The 21,989-nt window shown below is 39.6% G+C and overlaps 1 protein-coding gene across 1 annotated transcript in view; it reads left to right on the top strand.

The window, feature by feature from the left end:
• Positions 1-21,989, top strand: part of CRLF3 (cytokine receptor like factor 3) — a 43,326-nt gene that overhangs the window by 5,020 nt on the left and 16,317 nt on the right. The window contains exons 2-6 of the mRNA XM_049859670.1: positions 10,558-10,765; positions 13,222-13,309; positions 13,817-13,994; positions 16,265-16,487; positions 17,601-17,733. Of these exons, the coding sequence (XP_049715627.1) occupies positions 10,558-10,765; positions 13,222-13,309; positions 13,817-13,994; positions 16,265-16,487; positions 17,601-17,733 (830 nt within the window). The remainder of the gene's footprint in view (positions 1-10,557; positions 10,766-13,221; positions 13,310-13,816; positions 13,995-16,264; positions 16,488-17,600; positions 17,734-21,989) is intronic.

Genomic DNA, 21,989 nt, shown 5'->3' with positions numbered 1-21,989 from the left:
ATGACCACATCCTGGTGCCTAATGAAGATGCCCTGCTCAGCTCTAGCCAGTGGTGTCCCTTCAATCCTTGCTACTGTAACTCTGGCCCATGACTCATGACACAGCAGTGGCATTACCTGGGAGCTTGTTAGGAATGTGGAATCTTAGGCCCCACCCCAGAGCAACTGAATAGGAATCTGTAGTTAACAAGATCGCCTGGTGAAATGTATGCACATGAAAGATTGAGGCTCACTGCCTTAGGGTACACCATTACCACTTCATCATCTGTCTGCCAATTTCTGTAGTTAAATCTGAACTAAATGTCTCTTCATAAAATATGGTGGTTTATCCTAAAGATTGAAGACTTGTTTGAAGTATAACACATTTGTTTGTTAGAGAACTATACAAAGATATAAAAATGAGTAATCCCGAGTTGTAAGCCCATGAGAAGATGTTTAATTATAGCTTGCCCTAGCATGTCCTAACATCTGTGATGTTTGATGAGCAAGTCTTTTATATTGTTTTGTTTCCATTTTTTAATAGCTGATTTCAGATAACTTTTTGAAGATTTAACTGGTAATGTTGATATTCCTACCAGGTTTTCTTTAGATTGTTACTCCTACAGGATTTGAAGTCACGTAGAATACTAGTTATAGGTTGGGACAGATACAGAGCTCATGAGGGGAGGAAGTAAATTATTTTCAGAAAACCAGGGCAGGAAGCCTCAGCAGCTCAGCAAAGAAAAGAACGCTACTATTGCTCCTTTTATCTTCCACTTCCCCTTCTGTTACCCGTTTTCAAAACAGTGCAAAAATCTGTTTGAATGTAATTTGTTACCACAGTAGTACTTAAAATGTCCCTATTATAGTATCCTAAAAAAAAAAAAAAAAAATTTTTTTTTTTATAGTATCCTAAGAAAAGGTTAAATGTAGAGCTAGGAAATATCAAGAACAGATGAAACAGTTTAAAAATAACCGGTGATTCTACCACTTAGGGATAATCATTATTAACATTTTCATGTATCTTTCTATACGTACTGTTTTACAAAGTTGACAGTATACTGCTATATATGCAACTTGATATCCTTTGTTTGATTGTTTTGGTTAGCATTATATCAGGTATTTATCATGAGCATTTTCCCACGGGCAGCCTAATTTTTAATGAAGAGGTGAACAGAGCCTGTTTTAGAAACACAGAGCATTTGTTGCTGGTAGGCTGAAAATGCATTGATTCAAGTACTCCAAAACACTGGAAACAAAGCTCTGGAAGCAAAACTAAATAATTAACTTACAGATTGAATTATGTCCCCCCCCAAAATACATGTTATTAATCCTAACATTTATACCCGTGGTTATAATCCCATTTGGGAATGGATGTCCTTGTTATGTTAATGAGGCGAAATTAGTGCAGGGTGTATCTTGAATCAGTTTCTTTTGAGATGTAAAAGAGATTAAACAATCAAGCTGAAAAGAGATGGGATAAGATGGATGTCAGGACACATGGAGATCTCCAAGGAACCAGGAGCTGAATAGACAAAGACCATCCTTCAGAGCCAACAGAGAGAGAAAGCCTTTGCATACAGCCAGCATGCTGAATTTGCACCTCTGGCCTCCTAAACTGTGAGAAAATAAATTTCTGTTTGTTAAACCCACCCGCTTGTGTTATTTCTGTTATAGTAGCACTAGATAACTAAGGCAGAATTTGGTACCAGGAGTGTAGGGCACTGCTGTAACAGATACCTAAAATGTGGAAGCTGTTTTGGAATTGGGTAATGGATAGAGGCTGGAAGAGTTGTTTTTTTGTTTTTTTTTTTCCGTAATATATGTATTTTTTAAATTGTGCTTTAAGTGAAAGTTTACAGTTCAAGTTAGTTTCTCATAAAGAAATTTATACACACATTGTTATGTGACCCTAGTTGCTCTCCTGATAATGTGACAGTACACTCCTCCTCTCTACCCTGGATTTCCCGTGTCCATTCAGCCAGCTCTTGTCCCTTTCTGCCTTTTCATCTCACCTCTGAACAGAAGCTGCCCATTCAGTCTCATGTGTCTACTTGAGCCAAGAAGCACGCTCTTCACGAGGCTGGAAGAGTTTTAAGTGCCTTATAGTAAAAGCCTACGTTGCCTTGAAGAGGCTGTTGGTGGAATTATAGATGTCAAAGGCAGTTCTGGTGAGGGCTCCGAAGGAAGTGAGGGGGGCTATAGAGAAAGTTTCTATCATCTTAGAGAATACGTATGGTGCCAGCAACAGAATTTTGCTAGAAATGTGGACATTAATGTGCTTCTGGTGAGACTTTAAAAGAACATGATAAACATGATTAGACAATGGAGGAAGGGAGATGTTTTTTATGCAGTGGCAAAGAACTTGTCTGAATTATGTTCAAATGTTTGGTAGAAGGTGAAACTTGTAAGTGGTGAACTTGGATATCTGGCTGATGAGATTTCTAAGCAGTATCTTAAAAGGGGCCACGTGGTTTCTCCTCGCCGCTTATACTAAACTACGAGATGAAAGTAATGGATTTAAAAATGAACTATGCAAAATGAAAACAGAACTTAAAGATTTGGAAAATTCTGTTGTATAAACTAAGGATATATGTCCTAGAATTTTCACCAAGGACATGGCTGCACAGTCTTTTGTTAAAGAGCTGAAGCCTGTGACTGATGAATCTAACCAACTACCACAGCAGGAAACCCATCAGCTTAGACTGAAGAGGACAGAGAAAGAATGAAAAGACAGAACACTTTCGGCCTCTTGGAATTCTACAGGTAAGAAGCAGGCAAAAGGAGGTACATCTATTGTCCTCTAAAGGACCATCACTGGAGCAGCTCAGAGATCAGCAAAACTGTTGGAAGAAGCACAGGAAGCAGGGCTACATCTGTTTTAACGGCTGGAGTCATGGCCTTTTAGGTTTAAAAGAGTCAGACCTTCGCTGACTCCAGAGTGTGGGGCTGCTGTTAACATGTGGCAGGGGGATGAGACTACCATGCCCAAGGAGCAGAAGAATGGGATCTGCCGGGGGCTGAGGAGCTGGGATTGCCACTGAGATGGACCAAGAGAATGGGGCCGCCAAAGCAGAGGGAGCAGAGTTGTCATCCAAGAGGGCCTGGAAGGTGGAGCTGAAGTCCAGCGCTGAGGGGCCTCCACCCAGATACTGGAGGGCAGGGCCATTGCCCAGGTGGTCTCAGAGAAGAGAGAATTATTTTTAAGCCTTGAGAAAACAAAAAAACCCAACCCATTGCCATCAAGTTGATTCCAACTCGTAGACACCCTACTGGACAAAGTAGAACTGTTCCATAGGTTTCCAAGGAGCAGTTGATGGATTCAAACTGCTGACCTTTTTGGTTAGTAGCCAAGCTCTTAACCATTGTACCACCAGGGCTCCCAAGCCTTGAGAGCTAATTTAGTTTGTTCTGCTGGGTTTTGGCCTTGCCTGGTGCCTATTATCCCTTCTTTCCCTCCAGTTTCTCCCATTTGCCATGGAAATGTCTGCCTTGTGCCTGGTCCACCATTGTACTTTGAAAACAGGTAACTTGTATTCAAGATTTCACAGGTTCACAGATGAAGAGGAATTTTTCCCTGGGGTAGAATGCTTAAAGCTTCACTCATATCTGATTTAGATGATTCAAAGATGAAATTTTGGACTTGAAGTTAAGACTTTTTGGATGATGTGCTGGGGAGAATGTGTTTTGCATGTGGCAAGAACATGAATTTGGGGGAGGCCAAAGGGTGGCATGTTATAGATTGAATTATGCCCCCCAAAAAATATGTGTTCTAAGTCCTAACCTCTGTGCCTGTCATTTATGATCAAGAACCAATGGTACTGAAGGACGAAGTCCAAGCTGCACTAAGGGCATTGGCAAAAAACAAGGCTCCGGGAATTAACCGAATACCAATTGAGATGTTTCAACAAATAGGTGCAGCACTGGAAGTGCTCACTCACCTATGCGAAGAAATTGAAAGACAGCTACCTGGCCAGCTGACTGAAAGAGATCCATATTTGTGCCCATTCCAAAGAAAGGTGATCCAGCAGAATGTGGAAATTATCGAATAATACCATTAATAATCACACACAAGCAAAATTCTGCTGAAGGTAATTCAAAAACAGTGGCAACAGTGCATCGACAGGGATCTGCCAGAAATTCAAGCCGGATTCAGAAGACGTGGAATGAGGGATATCACTGCTTATGTTAGATGGCTCTTGGCTGAAAAAAGAGAATACCAGAAAGATGTTTACCTGTGTTTTATTGACTATGCAAAGGCATTTGACTGTGTGGATCATAACAGATTATGGGTAGCTTTACAAAGAATGGGACTCCAGAACACTTAATTGTGCTCGCGTAGAACCTGTACATAGACTAAGAGGCAATCATGTGAACAGAGCAAGGGGGTACTGAGTCGTTTAAAATCAGGAAAGGTGTGAGGGTTGTATTCTCTTACCATATTTATTAAATCTGTATGCTGAGCAAATAATCCGAGAAGCTGGGCTGTATGAAGAAGAATGGGGCATAAGGATTGGAGGAAGACTCCTTAACCTGCAATATGCAGGTAACATAACCTTGCTTGTTGAAAGGGAAGAGGACTTGAAGCACTTAATGACGAAGGTCAAAGACCACGGCCTTCGGGATGAATTACATCTCAACAGAAAGAAAATAAAAATCCTCACAACTGGACCAATGAGCAACATCGTACAAACAGAGAAAAGATTGAAGTTGTCAAGGATTTTATTTTACTTGGATCCATAAACAACACCTGTGGAAGCAGCAGTCAGGAAATCAAATGATGTATTGCATTGGGCAGATCCGCTGCAAAAAACCTCTATAAACTGTTCAAAAACAAAGATGTCACTTTGAGGATTAAGATGCGTCTGACCCAAGCCATGGTATTTTCAGTCGCTTTGCATGCATACAAAAGCTGGACAGTGAATAAGGAAGACCAAAGAAGAATCGATGCCTGAATTATGGTGTTAGTGAAGAATATTGAATATACTGTGGACTGTCAGAAGAACAAAGAGGTCTGTCTTGGAAAAGTGCAACCAGAATGTCCTTTGGAAGCGAGGGTGGCGAGACTTTGTCTCACATACTTTGGACATGTCAAGGAGGGACCAGTTCCTGGAGAGGGACATCATGCTGGGTAAAGTAGAGGGTCAGGGAAAAAGAGGAAGACCCTCAATGAGAAGGGTTGACACAGTGGCTGCAACAGTGGACTCAAACATAGCAACAGTTGTGAGGATGGTGCAGGACCAGGCAGTGTTTCATTCAGTTGTACATAGGATTGCTGTGATTCAGAAGCCAACTTGATGGCACCTGACAACAGCAATGGACAGATAAAATGGTTTGTAATGACAAACAGGCGCTACTTTGCGCCACGCATCAAAATATTATTATTACTGTATTATTCTATTAAAGATGTTTTTAGTGTATCTGGATGTGTTTCTTTAATGTTTTTTAAGCATAGTAAGGTAAAGTACATATCATATACTAAAATAAACATTTGACTAGCTGACGTTAGGTACAAACCATACTGTGTTCCAGTTTATGTACAGATTCGACTTAAAGACAAATTTAGGAAGGAAACTCATTTGTAATTTGGGGATTGCCTGTAGTGGGCTTTACAGGGGTTGGTTCATAACTACAAGGCTGTAATCTTAAGGAGGAGCCCTGATGGTGTAGTGGTTAAGAGCTTGGCTGCTAACCAAAAGGTTGGCAGTTCCAATCCATCAGCTGCTCCTTGGAAACCGTGTGGGGCAGTTCTCCTCTGCCCCGTAGGGTCACCATGAGTTGAAATTGACTCGATGGCAATGGATTAATCTTAAGGAAGCAGATTCCCACGTATTTCTCTCACACAGCAGCTGGTGGGTTCGAACTGCCAACATTTCCATTAGCAGCCCAGTGCTTAACCACTTTGCCACCAGTGTTCCTATGCTAAAGCTTAGTGACTTAAAAAGCAACCATTTTATTAGCTTACAATTCTGGGGGTTGACTGGGGTTGGGTAGTTCATCTCTTAGTTTTGCTTGGCAACTCATGTGGTTGCATTCAGATGGCAGCTGAGGCTGGAATGTCCAAGAAAGCCTTGGTGGTGGCAAGACTGGAATGCTAGCACAGCTGGGTCATCTCTGTCCTTCTCTTCCATCTCCCCCTCTTCTCCCTTCACCCCTCCCTACTTCCACGTGGTATCTCCCACAGGATAGCTCAACTTCCAGGGTGGATGAGGACCCCCCAGAGCACAAAAGCAGAAGTTGCTGCAGCTAGCACAGCATCAGTTCCACTGCATTGGAATGGATTATAGCTAGTCACAGAGCCAGTCCAGATTCAAGGGAGAGGGCTACACAAGAGCATAAATACCAGGAGGTGTGGTTCAATCAGCTACCAAATGATACAGATTTTCTTTTTGGAGGTTTTCAAGTAAGCATAAAAAAAAAGTCTTAACTCTAAGAGACAAGAGGGACAGCATAGCAGTGCTTATGAGCGCCAACTTGAATCAGGCTGAACATGAATTCCAGCTCGGTCACTTCACTAGCTTTTACTAGACATGTTAATCGCCCTGAGCCCCCGTGTGTTAGTCACCGACAGATGCTTCCTTCATGGGATCATGGTGGAGTTTGAGAACATGGGTGAGTACCTGGTCTCATACCAGCAGGTACTTTGTAGATGATAGCTGCTGCAGTGTGGTTGTCCTTAGTGCCGTTATTTTATTAACTGCTGTCCTGGTGTCAGTGCAAAGACAAATAGCCAATGTAGTACATTTCATATGAACTGAGAAGAAATATTTTGGTTAGCTTCTTAAATTTCAGTTGATGTTTATATCTTTACCTTGACTTTTATGTTTTTGATCTATATATTCTTGTTGGGGAATGGTTTTTACAGTCAGTCTCTAATTTTAAATTAGTTTTAGTTTCCTATTAGCAAAGAAAGTGGGAAAATTAATTCTTAGATTAAATTTAGAGGATGAAATCCTTTTCTTCTTTGCTAAAGTCATAAAAATGCATGTTTTAGAGGAGTTAGTGGTATATACCAGTTACTTAATTTCCTGAAATACACAGAGTACTATGTTAATATTAAAAAAAAAAAAAAATGAAACCCATTGCCATCGAGTTCATCCCCACTCTTGGCAACCTTATAGGACAGAGTAGAACCGTCGCATAGGGTTTCCAAGGCTGTAAATCTTTACAGAAGCAGACTGCCACATCTTTCTCCTATGGAGCGGCTGGCTGGTAGGTTCAAACCACTATCTTTTGGTTCACAGCCAAGTGCTTAACCACTGTGCCACCAAACCAAACTCACTGCTGTCGAGTCGATTCCGACTCATAGCAACCCTATAGAACAGAGTAGGACTGCCGCATGAGATTACCAAAGAGCGGCTGGTAGATTTGAACCGTCGACCTTTTGGTTAGCAGCCAAATGCTTAACCCCTGCGCCACCACGGCCCCACTCTGCCACCAGGGCTCCTTAGTATAACAGCCAGTATGTTGCCATTTAAGACCAGAGGTGTCTTAAATCAGGTTCTGTGTCTTCATGGTAACTAAGCTCTGGAGGAAAATGTTATCAGTCACTGTCGTCTTGGGTGGCCATGAAGTGTATATATTCCTCAGGCTTTTGTGTGGTTTAGTATTGAAGTATAAACCTGATGACTTTGGCATTTTGTGAAGTCATACTCATGTTAAAACTTTTTTTTTTTAATTCTATTTGTGCTGGGATTAGATTAAGCTGCAGTGGAGATTTTGTAAATGAGTTTTAATGGTCTGTTACAGGAGAGATTTTGGGGAGAAATTGGTTCAGAACATTGTTAACCAACATAAACAATGTATATTACAGTTTCTTTCCTGAGACCTTAAGTTGTCTATTGGTTGTATACTTCTTTACTTTGTTAAAAGCCACTCCTGTTGTTTTTGACCCTAGATGGATAGATAGCATTTGGGGCTGATTGGTTTTCTTCTACACAATTCTTTATGCAGAAGCAAGACATATGTTAAGGAGCCCTGGTGGCTCAATGGTTAAGCGCTCAGCTGCTAACTGCAAGGGGGTTGAAACCTACCAGCGGCTTCGTGGAAGAAAAGACTTGGCAATCTGCTCCTGTAAAGATTACAGTCTAGAAAATCCTATGGGGCAGTTTTACTCTGTCCTGCAGGGTCACTACGAGTCAAAAATGACTTGATGACACACAACAAGAAGGTATATGTTATACAGCAGGAAGTGTTTTCAGCCTGATTCACTCAGCAGTGAAATCACATTTTTAAATGAGTTTTCATAAAGCCAAAGCAAATGAACTTGATTAGACACGTGACTGGATGAAAAGTGGCAGAGGCTTTAACTTATGAACTATTTCAGGGAGAAGAAAACAATTTCAAGATAGTATCAAATTTGAAACAGAAATGCTTGGGATTCTAGGGACCAGATATACTGCGAGAGCCCAGGAGGTGGGCTTAGAAATGGATTCCCCCTTCCCTAGCCCTCTCACTGCTTTGTGTTCATATACTTCCTTTTTTTTTTTTTTCTGAGATTCTGAAGCAAAAACAAAACATAGGTTCTGCAGCAGCTGAAGGAGCTTTTGAATTCTTTCTAAAGAGGAAACCGACTTTACCTAACCAGTCTACTTCTGCGTGTGCCGTATCCGTTAAAGAGCCAGTGGGGATGTTGTGCTCAGCTGCAGAATTTCCCCTTAGCGGTGGGGTGCTGAGTGCCTTACAGTGCCCTTATGTGAAGTCTTCATTCTTCTGAGCTCTTAAGTCAGTGCTTCTTACAGTTAGAGCCCAATTCTTGAGGGTGTAGAGAGAAGAACCAAATTAAGTACAACTGAGTTTACGCCTTTTTTGTTTGTTTTCATTTTCACTTGGGTTTATTTCACAGAAGTTTTCTAGTAATTTTACAGAGATAAATTAACAAATAAATTAGGGTTTCCCTTTTTCTTTATGATTTAAGGAATTATTTTATCTCTTGCACAAACACCATTGCAACTACACTAATGTCAAATGGAGAAAAAATTGTTTCTGTGATCCGTCCGTCCCAGCAAATCAAACTGTTTTTTGTTGTTGTTTTTCTTTTTTTCTGTGCTTCTTTGTAGTACTTGGCCATGGGCATCTTTTGTTGTTCCATGGTTGTGAACATTGCTGGAAAGCAATTTTATAGTCTGCTTTTAAATTTTAGTATTAGAGAGTATATAGAAAGCTTTCTCGGTTTCTCTATTAATTGAAAATTATTGAAGTATTTATCCCTTATCCATATTTTCTTTTTTTTTCATATTTTCATATGTTCTTCTTTCTTGGTGGACTTTTCTTGTACTCAAACTTTTGCTCAGATAAAGTTAGCGAAAGGGTTAGGTTGGTAAACATAATATTTCAGATGAAACTGTTACCTGTAAAGCAAAGCGTGTGTTTACTGTAATTCAGCTGAGGAGTTGGCTCATAGTTAGAATGTCCCTGTTAAGTGAGAGAAAATGAATTGTGTGTTACATGTGTTTTTTGTTTTTTAAATCTCGAGTCCACACAGATAGCCAAGTTGTTTTCAAAATATGTGTGAGATGTTAAGATTTTCCTATCATATCCCCTTGAATAAGAATTCTTAATCTGAAGGTCTGTGGACCCCGGGCAGTGTTTCTCAAAATACAGGCTACAGAATCACAGGTGTGCTTGGCAAAAACGAGAAACATCCATACACTCCTCCAGTCCCACCCACTTCCAAGATTCTGGCTTTGAAGGTCTGGAACGGAGCCCTGCAGTCTTCATTTTTAACAAGCAGCGGAGGTGATTTCTTTGCAAATCAAGTTTCAGAGCTATTGCTCTAGGTCAGCTATGGTTGGGATCTGAAGGAGTTTGTAAAGCCTCTGAAATTGAATAAATTTCTTTACGGTATGGATTATTCATTTTTCCAAGAAAAGGGTCTGTAAACCCTCATCAAGATTCTCAGAGAGAACCATGACTCAAAAAAGATTGTCATTGTCCCAGAGGTTTAGATTTCATGAACATTCTCTGCCTTCTTTGAGCCTCTTTGAATTTTAAATAAATTCTTAGTTTTCTTTTTAGCACAATGAGGGCATTTTATCTATGAAGGGTTTTTTTTTTTTTTCTTGTATTGTGGCTTTCTAACCTGTCATTTCTTCTTTGTAATAAAATGAATTTTAATCACCTCCTAATTTAAAATGTTTTGTAATGAAACATGTTCTTGCCAAGAGCTACTACTCTGTGCAAATAATAATAAGAATTTTTAACATTTATTTATTAAGAACAGTGTGCCAGACATTGTACCAAGTGCAGTACATAGATTATTTTACTTAATCTTCACAACTCCATGAGGTGAGCATTATTATGCCCATTTTACAAATAGGGAAACTGAGGCATGGAGTGCTTCATTAACTTGACTAAAGTGATACAGTTTGTGAATGATGGAACCAGGATTTGAGCTCTTTCTGTTTGACCTGAAGGCTAGTTCTGTACAATTCTGCCAGTTTGTACAAATAATCACAAATCGTTTATTGATGAATAAAGATGATGGTTCTGTAGTGTCTTAAGGTTATTATGGGTGATGCCTATAGATTAGCCTTTTCTAGAGATTCTGATCCTGAGCTTTTATGTTATTTCTTTTCAGATTAAAGAAAGTGCATCACAGACAAGGGATGTCCTCAAACAGCATTTTAATGATTTAAAAGGAACCCTTGAGAAGCTCCTGGATGAGCGATTGGTGACCCTTTTGCAGGAGGTGGACACCATTGAACAGGAGACCATTAAGCCGCTAGATGACTGTCAGAAGCTCATAGAGCATGGAGTTAACACTGCAGAGGACTTAGTCCGAGAAGGTGGGAGTCCAGGGAGCCTATTAAGTGTGGTTCTTTCAGATAACATGTTGGTGATTTCTCAGGATACCAGCAGGCCTCTTGCCATCTGTGGGGTGCTTGGGATGTTCTTATCTTGGGACAGTTTGTAATATGGGATGACAGATATACAGTGAGGTATCCCAGGGTAAGTGAAATTAAAGTGTTACTTACAATCGTTTACAAAGTATGGAGTAAATGATTTTTCTCAAATGGTTCTATAATAATAATCACCGTTACCACAGCTATTTTTAAGGTCATTGTGGGTCTGTTAGAATTTTTTTTCAGAGCGTTCACGCTTAATAGAATTTAATTCCCATGTTCTTTTTAGAAGGTTTGAAAACATGTGATTGGTGTTTACCCCTGAACTTGTAGTTGTTGTATTTCCTATCTTTAGCCAATTATTTTGATTAAGTCATGCCTAGATCTTGCCTTGCTGCCTTCTTTCCTTTATACCAGTTTCCTTACTTCAACATAGATCTTTTGTCAGGTAAATAACAATTCTGCCTTTAGGGGTTCATAGCCCAGAGGGAGAGACATACATGCAGAAAGATATCTAAGACCTTATGGGACACGAAACGGAAGTGCTTAACTGTCTGGAAGAGTCAAGGATAACTCCTCTAGGAGGAGTTCATCAAACAGTCAAAGGGAGAAGAGGAGGTGTCATCATGAACAGAAGACAATGGCATATTCACTTATTGAAGTATTTTCAGCAGCAGAGTTATACAGTCAGATGTGCTTTTGTTGTTGTTGTTGATAATGACATTGCCGGTGGTTTGGAGCCTATATTAAAGACTGGAGACAAAAGAGACAGATTAGAAAATTGTGGCATTAACCCAGGTGACAAATGGTAAAGGCAGTGACAGGTGAAAGTGAGGCAGGGCTGCTTTTAAGAAATTTTGGGAAGATAGAATTACTGATGATTTTATTGATCAGTGATCACTCATTTTTGATAATTGCATGGATATAGGAGGGAAGGAAGAGGGAAGGATTTAGGATGACTGGGTGAATGGTTGTGTTGCTTCCTGAGAGGAAACAGAGGAGGAGAGGTGGGCTTCAGTGGGTTCATTCGGTTTTGGGCCTGTTGAGTTTGAGGCGCTGAAGATGCCAGGAGGTCGTTGGGAATATGGGTATGATGCCTAGGAGAAAGATTGTACCTGAAGATGTCGCTATGGTAGTAAATAGCATACACATCAAATGTGAACCCATGGGAATAAGTAAGATTATGAAGAGAGAGTGTGTACCATGAGAAAAGAAGGCACAGAGGTTAGAACTCTGAGGGATGCCTACATTTAAAGGGCAGCTGCAGAGAAAGATCGAGGGAAGGAGCCTGAATACCACCAGCCATTCTGCAGATCGAGTGCTGTGGGTGGCATAAGATAAAAAGTGTGGCTAGGTCACAAGTCTGTCAGTCCAGCTGAAAAATAATCTCCTTTTTTGTCCCACTTAAAATATAGTACTAAAATTATCTCTACGTGCTAATTACATTTTTGTCTTATCTTCTTTGAAAAGTGTTTATTTGCTGCTGACCATTAACATTGCCTTTGAGAAATTTCTTTTTAGCAAGACCGCAGAGTGTCTTCCCCTAAAAAGACTTGGAATTCAGAAACAAATCCAAAAACCGGTCAGCACAGGTCAGGAGCCTACACCCATCTCCCTGAAGACTGAGAAGCATTTTCCTTTTTGAAAATAAATCCTTTCAGGCACATACAGCTTGTTATTATTTTTGTACTTCAGAAGTACTTTTAATTTCAAACTCTTTTTTCCCCCGAGGGATAAAAACTTACTTACGGAATTTTGAGGATTTTGAGCCACTGTTGAGTATGTGTCTACTTTCCTTTTGGTGAGGGAGAAAGTCTTATGATTTCAAGTTACTTGAGTAACTCCAGGGTACATTCAGAGGGAAGAGTCCTGCCAGTGCGCTCCAGGGCTGTGGAAGGACATAGAAGTTGCTCATTTTTGTAGGCCTGTATGTAGCATTTCCTTTTATTGTTCCGTTGAATAATTTCTAATCTAAGGTATAGAATTCTTTCAAGGAAACATAGCTGTATCATTTGACTTTGTAAAACCCTGTGCCTTGTTGCCCATGTCAGGGTAATACTTCGTACCGATTGCTATTCAAGTTGATAGATTCTGTAGGAGGGATTGGAAAGAGGCCCCTAGGCCTTCTGTTTTGCATAAAAGTGGCTGACAAACCAGGTTTCAATTGAATAGAGCAGAATCTTCTGTCTGACAGAATTTTGCTATTCTGTGCCCCATTCTTCTTGGCCTTAACCTTAGAATCACTTCTGAAATAATGTCCACTTTTACGTTTTAGAAATTTGACTGTGGCAGCACTTAAGACTTGTTTGCAAGAAAATCAGAGATTCAGCTAGACCCGGTTGTGTTGACTATAATCTGCCCATTTTTTACCGTACTAGTTCTCTTATTCCTGATTGTAGGTGAGATCGCCATTCTTGGTGGTGTAGGAGAACAGAATGAGAAACTGTGGAGCTTTACCAAAAAGGCCTCCCACATTCAGTTGGACAGGTAAAGAGTTAGTGCCTTTTGGGCTTACTTTTAAGCATTTAAACTATGTCTGCTTCCCCCCCCCCCACCTCGCCCCCATTAAAGATTCTGATAAAGGAGATAGAGAATATATTTTTCAAGGTTTCACTGCCCATTAGCAGTATTACTAGTCTGAAATAGTTCTGATTGTAATCTTTGGTATAGTTTTACTGCATATTTTCTTCAATTCCGATGTGTAAGAGAATTGTTAAATTAAAAAAATTCTGAACATGTCACTGAAACTGAGTCACATTTCAGTAAACCAGAGCTTTTGGCATAAACTTGATATTTGTGATCCTATCAGTTTTCTGTTTATGTTCATTTGGGAAGAGACTCTTTATGTAACATCTTGCAAAGCCTCCGTTACCATGAGCATTATTTACTGAGGGCTTCAGCATCCTTACAGTGTGTCACTGATCTAAAATATAGTCCTTGTATTGTTAACTGTCAGTTAAAAGGCACACAAATACATGAGCTTTATTTTCTCAGCTTACCAGAAGTGCCTTTACTGGTTGACGTACCTTGTTTATCTGCTCAGTTGGATGACTCAATTCTTAACATAGTGAAAGACCACATTTTCAAGCATGGAACCGTAGCGTCTCGCCCACCAGTACAGATTGAAGAGCTAATAGAGAAACCTGGAGGCATCATAGTACGATGGTGTAAGGTATGTAACTCAGATTTGCAGAAGTGGCTTCAATGTTACAGATTTGAGAACATTGGGGGCCTTTCAAAAAATTCTTGTTAATGATCTTTGAATATTTTCTTCTTTTCCTAAAACAAAAAATGTCCTTTACTTTGCAATTAAGATAAAGTCACAGGGAGCTTGAACTGAGGAAGCTCCTCCAGTTTGAGGTAAACAGTTTTGAAGGTAGTTTTGTTTTTAAATCTCTGTATCCAGCTTTGGATTCCATTATATATTCCAGTCTTAACTCTTCAGTGAGTTGGTGATCTTTCCCATTTCTGTTTATTAGAAAAGTAAAAACAAAAATTAGTGAATATTGACTAATATTTTCTGTTCAACACTGATATAAAAAAATGTATCTCTAAAATAAGATTTTTAAAGTATGATTTCTCCATATTTGATATTGCGAAGAGTTTTGTATATTAAATCATACTATTAGATAGAAACCACGTGCAAACGAGTCATCATGCAGAAGTGGGTGTTCAGTTTGTGTGAAGTATTATCTTAAATGTATTCTTTTAATTGAAAATTTTTTATTGTAAAAATACATATACATTTGCTGATGGAACATTTTTCAGGCATACAATTTAGTGATATAAATTATGTTAGTCATGTGCAACTAAGGAACTTTACTTTCTTTTTTGAAATAGGGTTTTTTTTTTTTGTACTGTAGGTGAAGGTTCACAGAACAAACTAGCTTCTCATTAAACAGTACACATACTGTTTTGTGACATTGGTTGCGAACCCAATGACATGTCAACACTCTCCCTTTCTTGGCCTTGAGTTCCCTATTATCAGCTTTCCTGTCCCCTCCTGCCTTCCAGTCCTTGACCCTGGGCCGGTGTGCCCCTTTAGTCTCGTTTTGTTTTATGGGCCTACGTAATCTTTAACTGAAGGGTGAACCTCAGGAATGACTTAACTTCTGAGGTAAAAGGGTATCCAGGGGCCATACTCTCGGGGTTTCTCCAGTCTCTGTTAGACCAGTCTGTTTTTTTCCTTTTATTGTGAGTTAGAGTTTTGTTCTACATTTTTCTCCTGCTCTGTCTGGGACCCTCTATTGTGATCCCTGTCAGAGCAATCAGTGGTGGTAGCCAGGCACCATCTAGTTGTGTTGGGCTCAGTCTGGTGGAGGCTGTAGTACTTGTGGTCCATTAGTCATTTGGGCTAATCTTTCCCTTGTGTATTTGGTTTCCTTCATTCTCCCTTGCTCCAGACTGGTGAGTCCAGTGGAGTTATCTTAGATGGCTGCTCACAGGCTTTTAAGACCTCAGACACTACTCAACCAAAGTAGAATATAGAACGTTTTCTTTATAAATTATGCCAGTTGAGCTAGGTGTTCCCTGAGTGTTCTGTTTTTAATGACGCCGTATAGAAAGAAGAGTAGAGATTTTTGTCGTAGCTGTTGTTCAAAACAAATGGAATAACAAAAGTGTTATTCCATTTTTATTCTTTTGCCTCTCAGTAGGCTTGGGTTATCTGTAGTTTTTATAATAAGCATTCCTATTCATGGTTCCTTGTAAGGTTTTTTTTTTTTTTTTGCTAAGGTATATACTTAGCCATAGAATTATGAGGTCTTAACAGTATTGCATCTATACTAGGTAATAACAAACTCTTTTCCAAAGTGATTGTACCTCTTTAGAGGCCTTGTATCAGCAGTATATGAGTTCCTACTCCCCACCGTTACCAATACTTGGCATCGTCAGACTTCGTATTTTGGCCAATACGATATCTCCTTGTGGCTTTAGATTGTATTTTCTGTATTACACATCAGGTTGAATATCTTTTACATATATTTTCGGCTGTTTGATGGCACTAGTTTTTTATTTCTTATAGAATGCTTATTCATGTCTTTTGCTCATTTTTCTATTGGCTGGGTTGTCTTCTGTTAATTTTTAGGAATCCTTTATATAATCTGGATATAATTCTCTCTTGGTTAGATGAGTGATGTGATTGTGGGATACTTATTGAATTATGAATGTTTTATCTTAAGCATTATTGTCTGGAAAACATGCCGCTTCTTCAAAGGAGGCAGAATTTTTCATATTAGACTGGGAAGCGTAAAACATGGCTTAATAAAGAAAAGAAGGGGACTCGTGGTGGCATATTTCCTTTGGCCATCCCAAGAATAGCCCATCTTCAGCATGTGAGCCTGAATGCTGGACCTAAAGTGCTCCTGTTTAAGGTTTTCAAGCAGCGATGCTGAAAGAAGTTATTCTCTGGTTGTTTAGCTAACGTAAAGCTTTTGTCCTTAGGTTGATGACGACTTTACAGCCCAAGATTACAGACTCCAGTTCCGTAAATGTACTTCAAATCACTTCGAGGATGTGTATGTAGGCTCTGAAACCGAATTCATAGTTTTGCACATAGACCCCAATGTTGATTATCAGTTTAGAGTCTGCGCCCGAGGAGATGGCCGGCAGGAGTGGAGTCCTTGGAGTGTCCCCCAGACAGGTCATTCCACGTTGGTGCCTCATGGTATGTTGTTGCTTTCTCACTCCTAAAGCTTAACTATAGATGAGAACACTTGTGTTCTGTGCTCAGGGCAGTGCACGGACAACCCCCACACCCCTCCCCCCTTTTTTTTACTGTGCTTTTTTTTTTTTTTTTAGGTAAAAGTTTACAGAGCAGGTTAGTTTCTCATTAAACAGTTTCTACACAGATTGTTTTATGACATTGGTTACAGTCCCTGCTATGTGTCAGCACTCTCCGCTTCCACACCCCAATTCCGCGTTCCCATCCGTTCATTTTTCCTGCCTTCTTGTCATTGCTTTTGGGCAGGTGTTGCCCTTTTGGCCTCGCATACATGACTGAACTAAGAAGCACGTTCCTCACGTGCGCTGTGGTTTGTTTTATAGACCTGTCTAATGTTTGCCTGAAGGGTGAACTTTGGGAGTGGCTTCAGTTCTGAGTTAAAAGAGTATCCAGGGCCATAGTCTCAGAGGTTCTTCCAGTCTCTGTCAGACCAGTAAGTCTGGTCTTTTTTTGTGTGTGTGTGTGAATTTGATTTTTATTCTACATTTATTTTCCTGCTCTGTTCGGGACTCTGTATTGTGATCCCTGTCAGAGCATTTGACAACCCTTTTTTCTAAGGTTAAATCCTGAATTGATGAGAGCAACATGGAACCTGTCTTTTACTTCCTGCTCAAAATATTTTATATGAATTTGGAGAACTTTTCATCAGTTCTTACGTCCAGAGTCCAAAAACAATGCCAGGCAGGAGAACAAGCATCACCTAAAACCAAAGATTCTAAATATCGCAAAGGCTTTTTCTTTAACGTCTTATAATTTGAAACTGATCTCTCCCCTGCATTACTATCTTAAAAGACTTTGATTTGTTTATTAATTAGTTCTTAGGTTGAAAGATAAACTTATTTGATTTTTCATGACAGAATTGTGCGGGAGTAGACTGAAATCTTTTTTGTAATTTGTGGCGCTGACCATGATAGTCTTTCACTGAGTCTTATCTCATTGAACATGCCCATGGCTCCTAAGAGATCTCTTTTACTTCCAAGCTTTAATTAACGCATCCGTATTGAAGATACTCCTCAGAATATTCTAATAACTTTTCATGTCTTTGCTTTTAAAAAGAGTGGACAGCTGGCTTTGAGGGGTACAGCCTGAGCAGTCGAAGAAATATAGCACTCCGAAATGATGCCGAATCATCGGGCGTTCTCTACTCCAGCGCTCCAACTTACTTCTGCGGGCAGACACTAACGTTCAGGCAAGTAGATGCTAAAACGCCTGTCGTGCCTCAGATGTGTACAGTGAAGTGCGTAAAGCACGCGTGGACTTTGGATTTGGGATAGTCCTGAGTTTATTCCATCATTTATAAGCACTGTTACTTTGAGGAATTTTTTATTTCTCTCTGTTTCTGTCTTGTCTTGTGTTCATACGGTTATTATAAAGATTAACTGAGATAATGTATGGAAAATGCTTTGCTTATGCCTGATCCATAGTAGGCACTCAGTATGTTTATATCTCTTGTGACGTTGGTTGCCAGCCCCACGATGTGTCAGCACTCTCTGCTTCTTGATCTCAGGTTCCCCGTTTCTGTTCTTCCAGTTTTCCTATCCCTTCCTGCCTTCTTGTCTTTGCTTTTGGACTTGTGTGCCCCTTTAGTCTCATATATGTGTTGAACTACATATGTTATTATTTGTTTTATAGGCCTAATGTTTTGCTGAAGGGTGAACTTCAGGAGTGACTTCAGTACTGAGTTAAAAGGGTGTCCAGGGGCCATAATCTCGCGGTCTTTTATGAATTTGAATTTTGTTCTACATTTTTCTCCAGCTCTGTCTGGGACCCTCTGTTGTGATCCGCGTCAGAGCAGTCAGTGGTGGTAGCTGGGCACCTTCTAGTTGTGCTGGACTCAGTCTGGTGGAGGCTGTGGGTAGTTGTGGTCCATTGGTCTTTGGACTAATCTTTCTCTTGTGCCTTTGGTTTTCTTCATTCTCCCTTGCTCCAGACAGGGTGTGAGCAGTAGACATACCTTAGATGGCCACTCACAAGCTTTTAAGACCCAGGCTCCACTCACCAAAGTAGGATGTAGAACATTTGCTTTATAAATTGTGTTATGCCAGTTTAGCAAGATGTCTCCTGAGACCATGGTCCACAGCCTCAGCTCAGTAACTCCATCCGTCAGAGAGTTTGGATGTATCTATGAAGCATCTATGACTTTGCCTTGGTCAAGTTGTGCTGACTTCCCCAGTATTGTGTACTGTCATATCCTTCACCAGAGTTGTCACTTGCTTATTGTCTGGTTAGCATTTTTCCCTCCCCCTGCCAACCCTCTTAACCATCAAAGATTTCTTCTTTCTGTGTGTAAACGTTTTCGAGTTTTTGTAATAGCGGTCTCATATAGTATTTGTCCTTTTGTGATCGGCTTACTTCATTCAGCATAATGCCCTCCAGGTTCAGCCATGTTGTGAGAGGTTTTGCTGTTTCGTCATTATCCTGTATCGTTGGGTAATATTCCATTGTGTGTATGTACCATAGTTTATCCATTTATCTGTCGATGATCAGTTAGGTTGTTTTCATCCTTTTACTATTATGAATAATGCTGCCGTGTGCATTTGTCTATTCATGTGATGGCACTTATTTCTCTAGGTTGTATTCCTAGGAGTGGGATTGCTATTTCTAGCTTTTTAAGGAGACGCCATATTCTTTTCCATAGTGGTTGTACCATTTTACATTCCCACCAGCAGTGCATATGAGTTCCAATCTCCCCATAACCTCTCAAAATTTATTTTCTGTTTTTTTTTATTAGTGCCAATATTGTTGGGGTGGTATGGTATGTCATAGTACTTTTGATTTGCTTTTCTCTAATGGCTAATAATCAAGAGCATTTCCTCATGTGTCTGTTAGTTGCCTGAATGTGTTCCTTGGTGAACTGTCTGTTCATATCCTTTGTACATTTTTTAATTGGATTATTTGTCTTTTTGTTGAGGTGTTGAAGTATTTTGTAGATTTTAAAGATTAGACCCTTGTCAGATATGTTATAGCCGAAGGTTTTTTCCCAGGCTGTAGGCTCTCTTATAATTCTTTTGGTGAAGTCTTTTGATAAGCATCAGTATGTAATTTTTAGGAGCTCCCAGTTACCAAGCTTCTCTTCTGATGTTTGCTCATTGTTGGTTATGGTTTATATCATATTTATGCCATGTATTAGAGTCCCTAGCATTGTCCCTATTTTTTCGTCCATGATTTTTATCGTTTTAGGTTTTATGTTTAGGTCTTTGAGTCATTTAAAATTAATTTTTATGTGTGGTGTGAGGTATGGATCCTGTTCCATTTTTTTACAGATAGACATCTGGTTATGCCAGCACCATTTGTTAAAAAGACTGTCTTTTCCCCCATTTAATGGACTTTGGGCCTCTGTCAAAGTTCAGGTGACCATAGGTGGGTGGATTTGCATCTGGGTTCTCAATTCTGTTCTCTCGGTCAATGTGTCTGTCATTGTACCAGTACCAGCCTGTTTTGACTACCATGGCTGCATACTAGGTTATGAGGGTTTGTTTTGTTTTTCTTTTGTGAATCAATAAGAGTGAGTCTTTGTGAGAGACAGTCTATCAGTATAAACATAACGTGTGTATGTGTTTGTATGATTTTATGTAAAATCAAACTGAAAGCAGATCTCTTCTACCACCAATTAATATTTTATTTCTTTATCTTTTTCTTTTTGTATAAGAAAATTTTCCTTTCTCCTCTTCTCAGGTTATCTGAGATGCATGCTCCAATGGCCGTGTTTTGAAATAGCTCTTTCTAGAAACAAAAGCTCAGTTTTGATTTGGAAAAGTAAGACTTATATGATTTTCACCACATTCAGCTCAGTGTCACAAACTCTCCTCTAAGTTTTCAGTCTTGAGATAATAGGATTTCATTGTGAATATTTGCACTAAATTTCTCTTATTCTCTGTCCCTTGTTGTATAACGCCTGGAGAGTGTCTGAAAGTTTTACCTAAGCCATTGTTGCTATGTTCCCTTCAGCCAAATCATTTGAACTGTCAATAGTTATCAGAATGCACTAGTTTATGACTTGTTTTGACACCTCCTCTCACCCCTTATACTGTGAAGAAAGAATGACTTATTAACTAGTAAAATACCAACAAAGGGAGAAATAAGGAGTCTAATGCCCAAAGTCTATTTAATTATTCCCTAAGTAATTATAAGTTTTCCACACTAACATACCCTTTGTCTGCTTACAGCCTTGTTTACAGAAACGCTTCCATTAGTGAGTCTCCTGGGAGGAAGGCTCTTCTGTACAACAGCAGAGCTTCTTGAATTGTTTGATTCAGGCTAGATATCTTAGAACATAATTATCATCACCATTGTGATAGTAGTGATAATTGCAGTTAGTATTTAAATAGCATTTACCACATGTCAGGCATTGTTCTGAGCACTTTACTTGTATTAACTCACTCAGTTCTCACTAATCCAATGAGATAGGTGTATTTCTCCATTTTAGGGATGAGAAAACTGAGGCACAGAGAAGTTAAGTCACTTTCCCAGTGTCACAGAACTAGTAACAGTAGAGCTAAAATTTATACCCAGGCAGTGTGACTCTGGAGTCTGTACTCTTAACCACTGGTCGATTTTGCTTTTTCTTTATCTTTTTCATGTGAAAATAAACACGGTTCTATGAAGTACTGGAATTTTTCTGCTCCTGTATCCTCAGCCGTTTTGCTTTTCCAGTGGTGACTCCTGCCTCTTGTGATGCTCTCCTACTTTTTAAGTTCATGCTCTTACAGGGCAGGGTCTGACAGATGACATATGTGTTTCTTAAATCATTCGGTAAATATTTAATGAACAAGAATTTAGAAATTACACAACTTGGTTTGAATCCACTTCTTGTGGACCATGGCCTGATACTTAGTAGGTCTCAGTAAACTGTTAGTTCCTATCTCCCACACCCAACCCTTCCAGGCTTTGAGACATCTGCAGAAATGCAAGAGTGTGCCTCACTTGGCAGGGTGGGCCTTACTTGGCAGGACAATTAACCGAAACTCAGTTAAGCTCAGTGTTCTTAGCCAGACTTTTGTGTTTTTGTCTTTTTTTTTTTTGAACATGGAATGAAAATGTTCTCTTCCTTTTATTAAAGAAATTTCACATTTATACAAAGCCAATAGCCATCCGTATCCTAAATGGAGAGAGTCTGAGAGCATTCCCCTTGAGACTGGCAACCAGACAAGGATGCCTTTTATCACCACTCTTACTCAACATTGCACAGGAGGTCCTAGCCAGAGCAGTTAGGCTAGATAGAGAAATAAAGGTCATTCAGATTGGTAAGGAAGAAGTAAAAGTATTTCTGTTTGGGGATGACGTGATTTTATACACAGAAAACCCCAGAGAATCCTCACCTCAAGAAAACTACTGAAACTAATAGAAAAGTTCAGCAGAGTATCAGGATACAATATAAGCATGCAAAAATCATTTGGGATTCCTCTGTACCAACAAAAAGAACATTGAAGAGGAAATCACCAAATC

This window comes from Elephas maximus, chromosome 19 (assembly GCF_024166365.1).
Source record: "Elephas maximus indicus isolate mEleMax1 chromosome 19, mEleMax1 primary haplotype, whole genome shotgun sequence".
NCBI classification, from domain to species: Eukaryota; Metazoa; Chordata; class Mammalia; order Proboscidea; family Elephantidae; genus Elephas; species Elephas maximus.
This window is presented reverse-complemented; position numbering and strand designations above follow the sequence as displayed.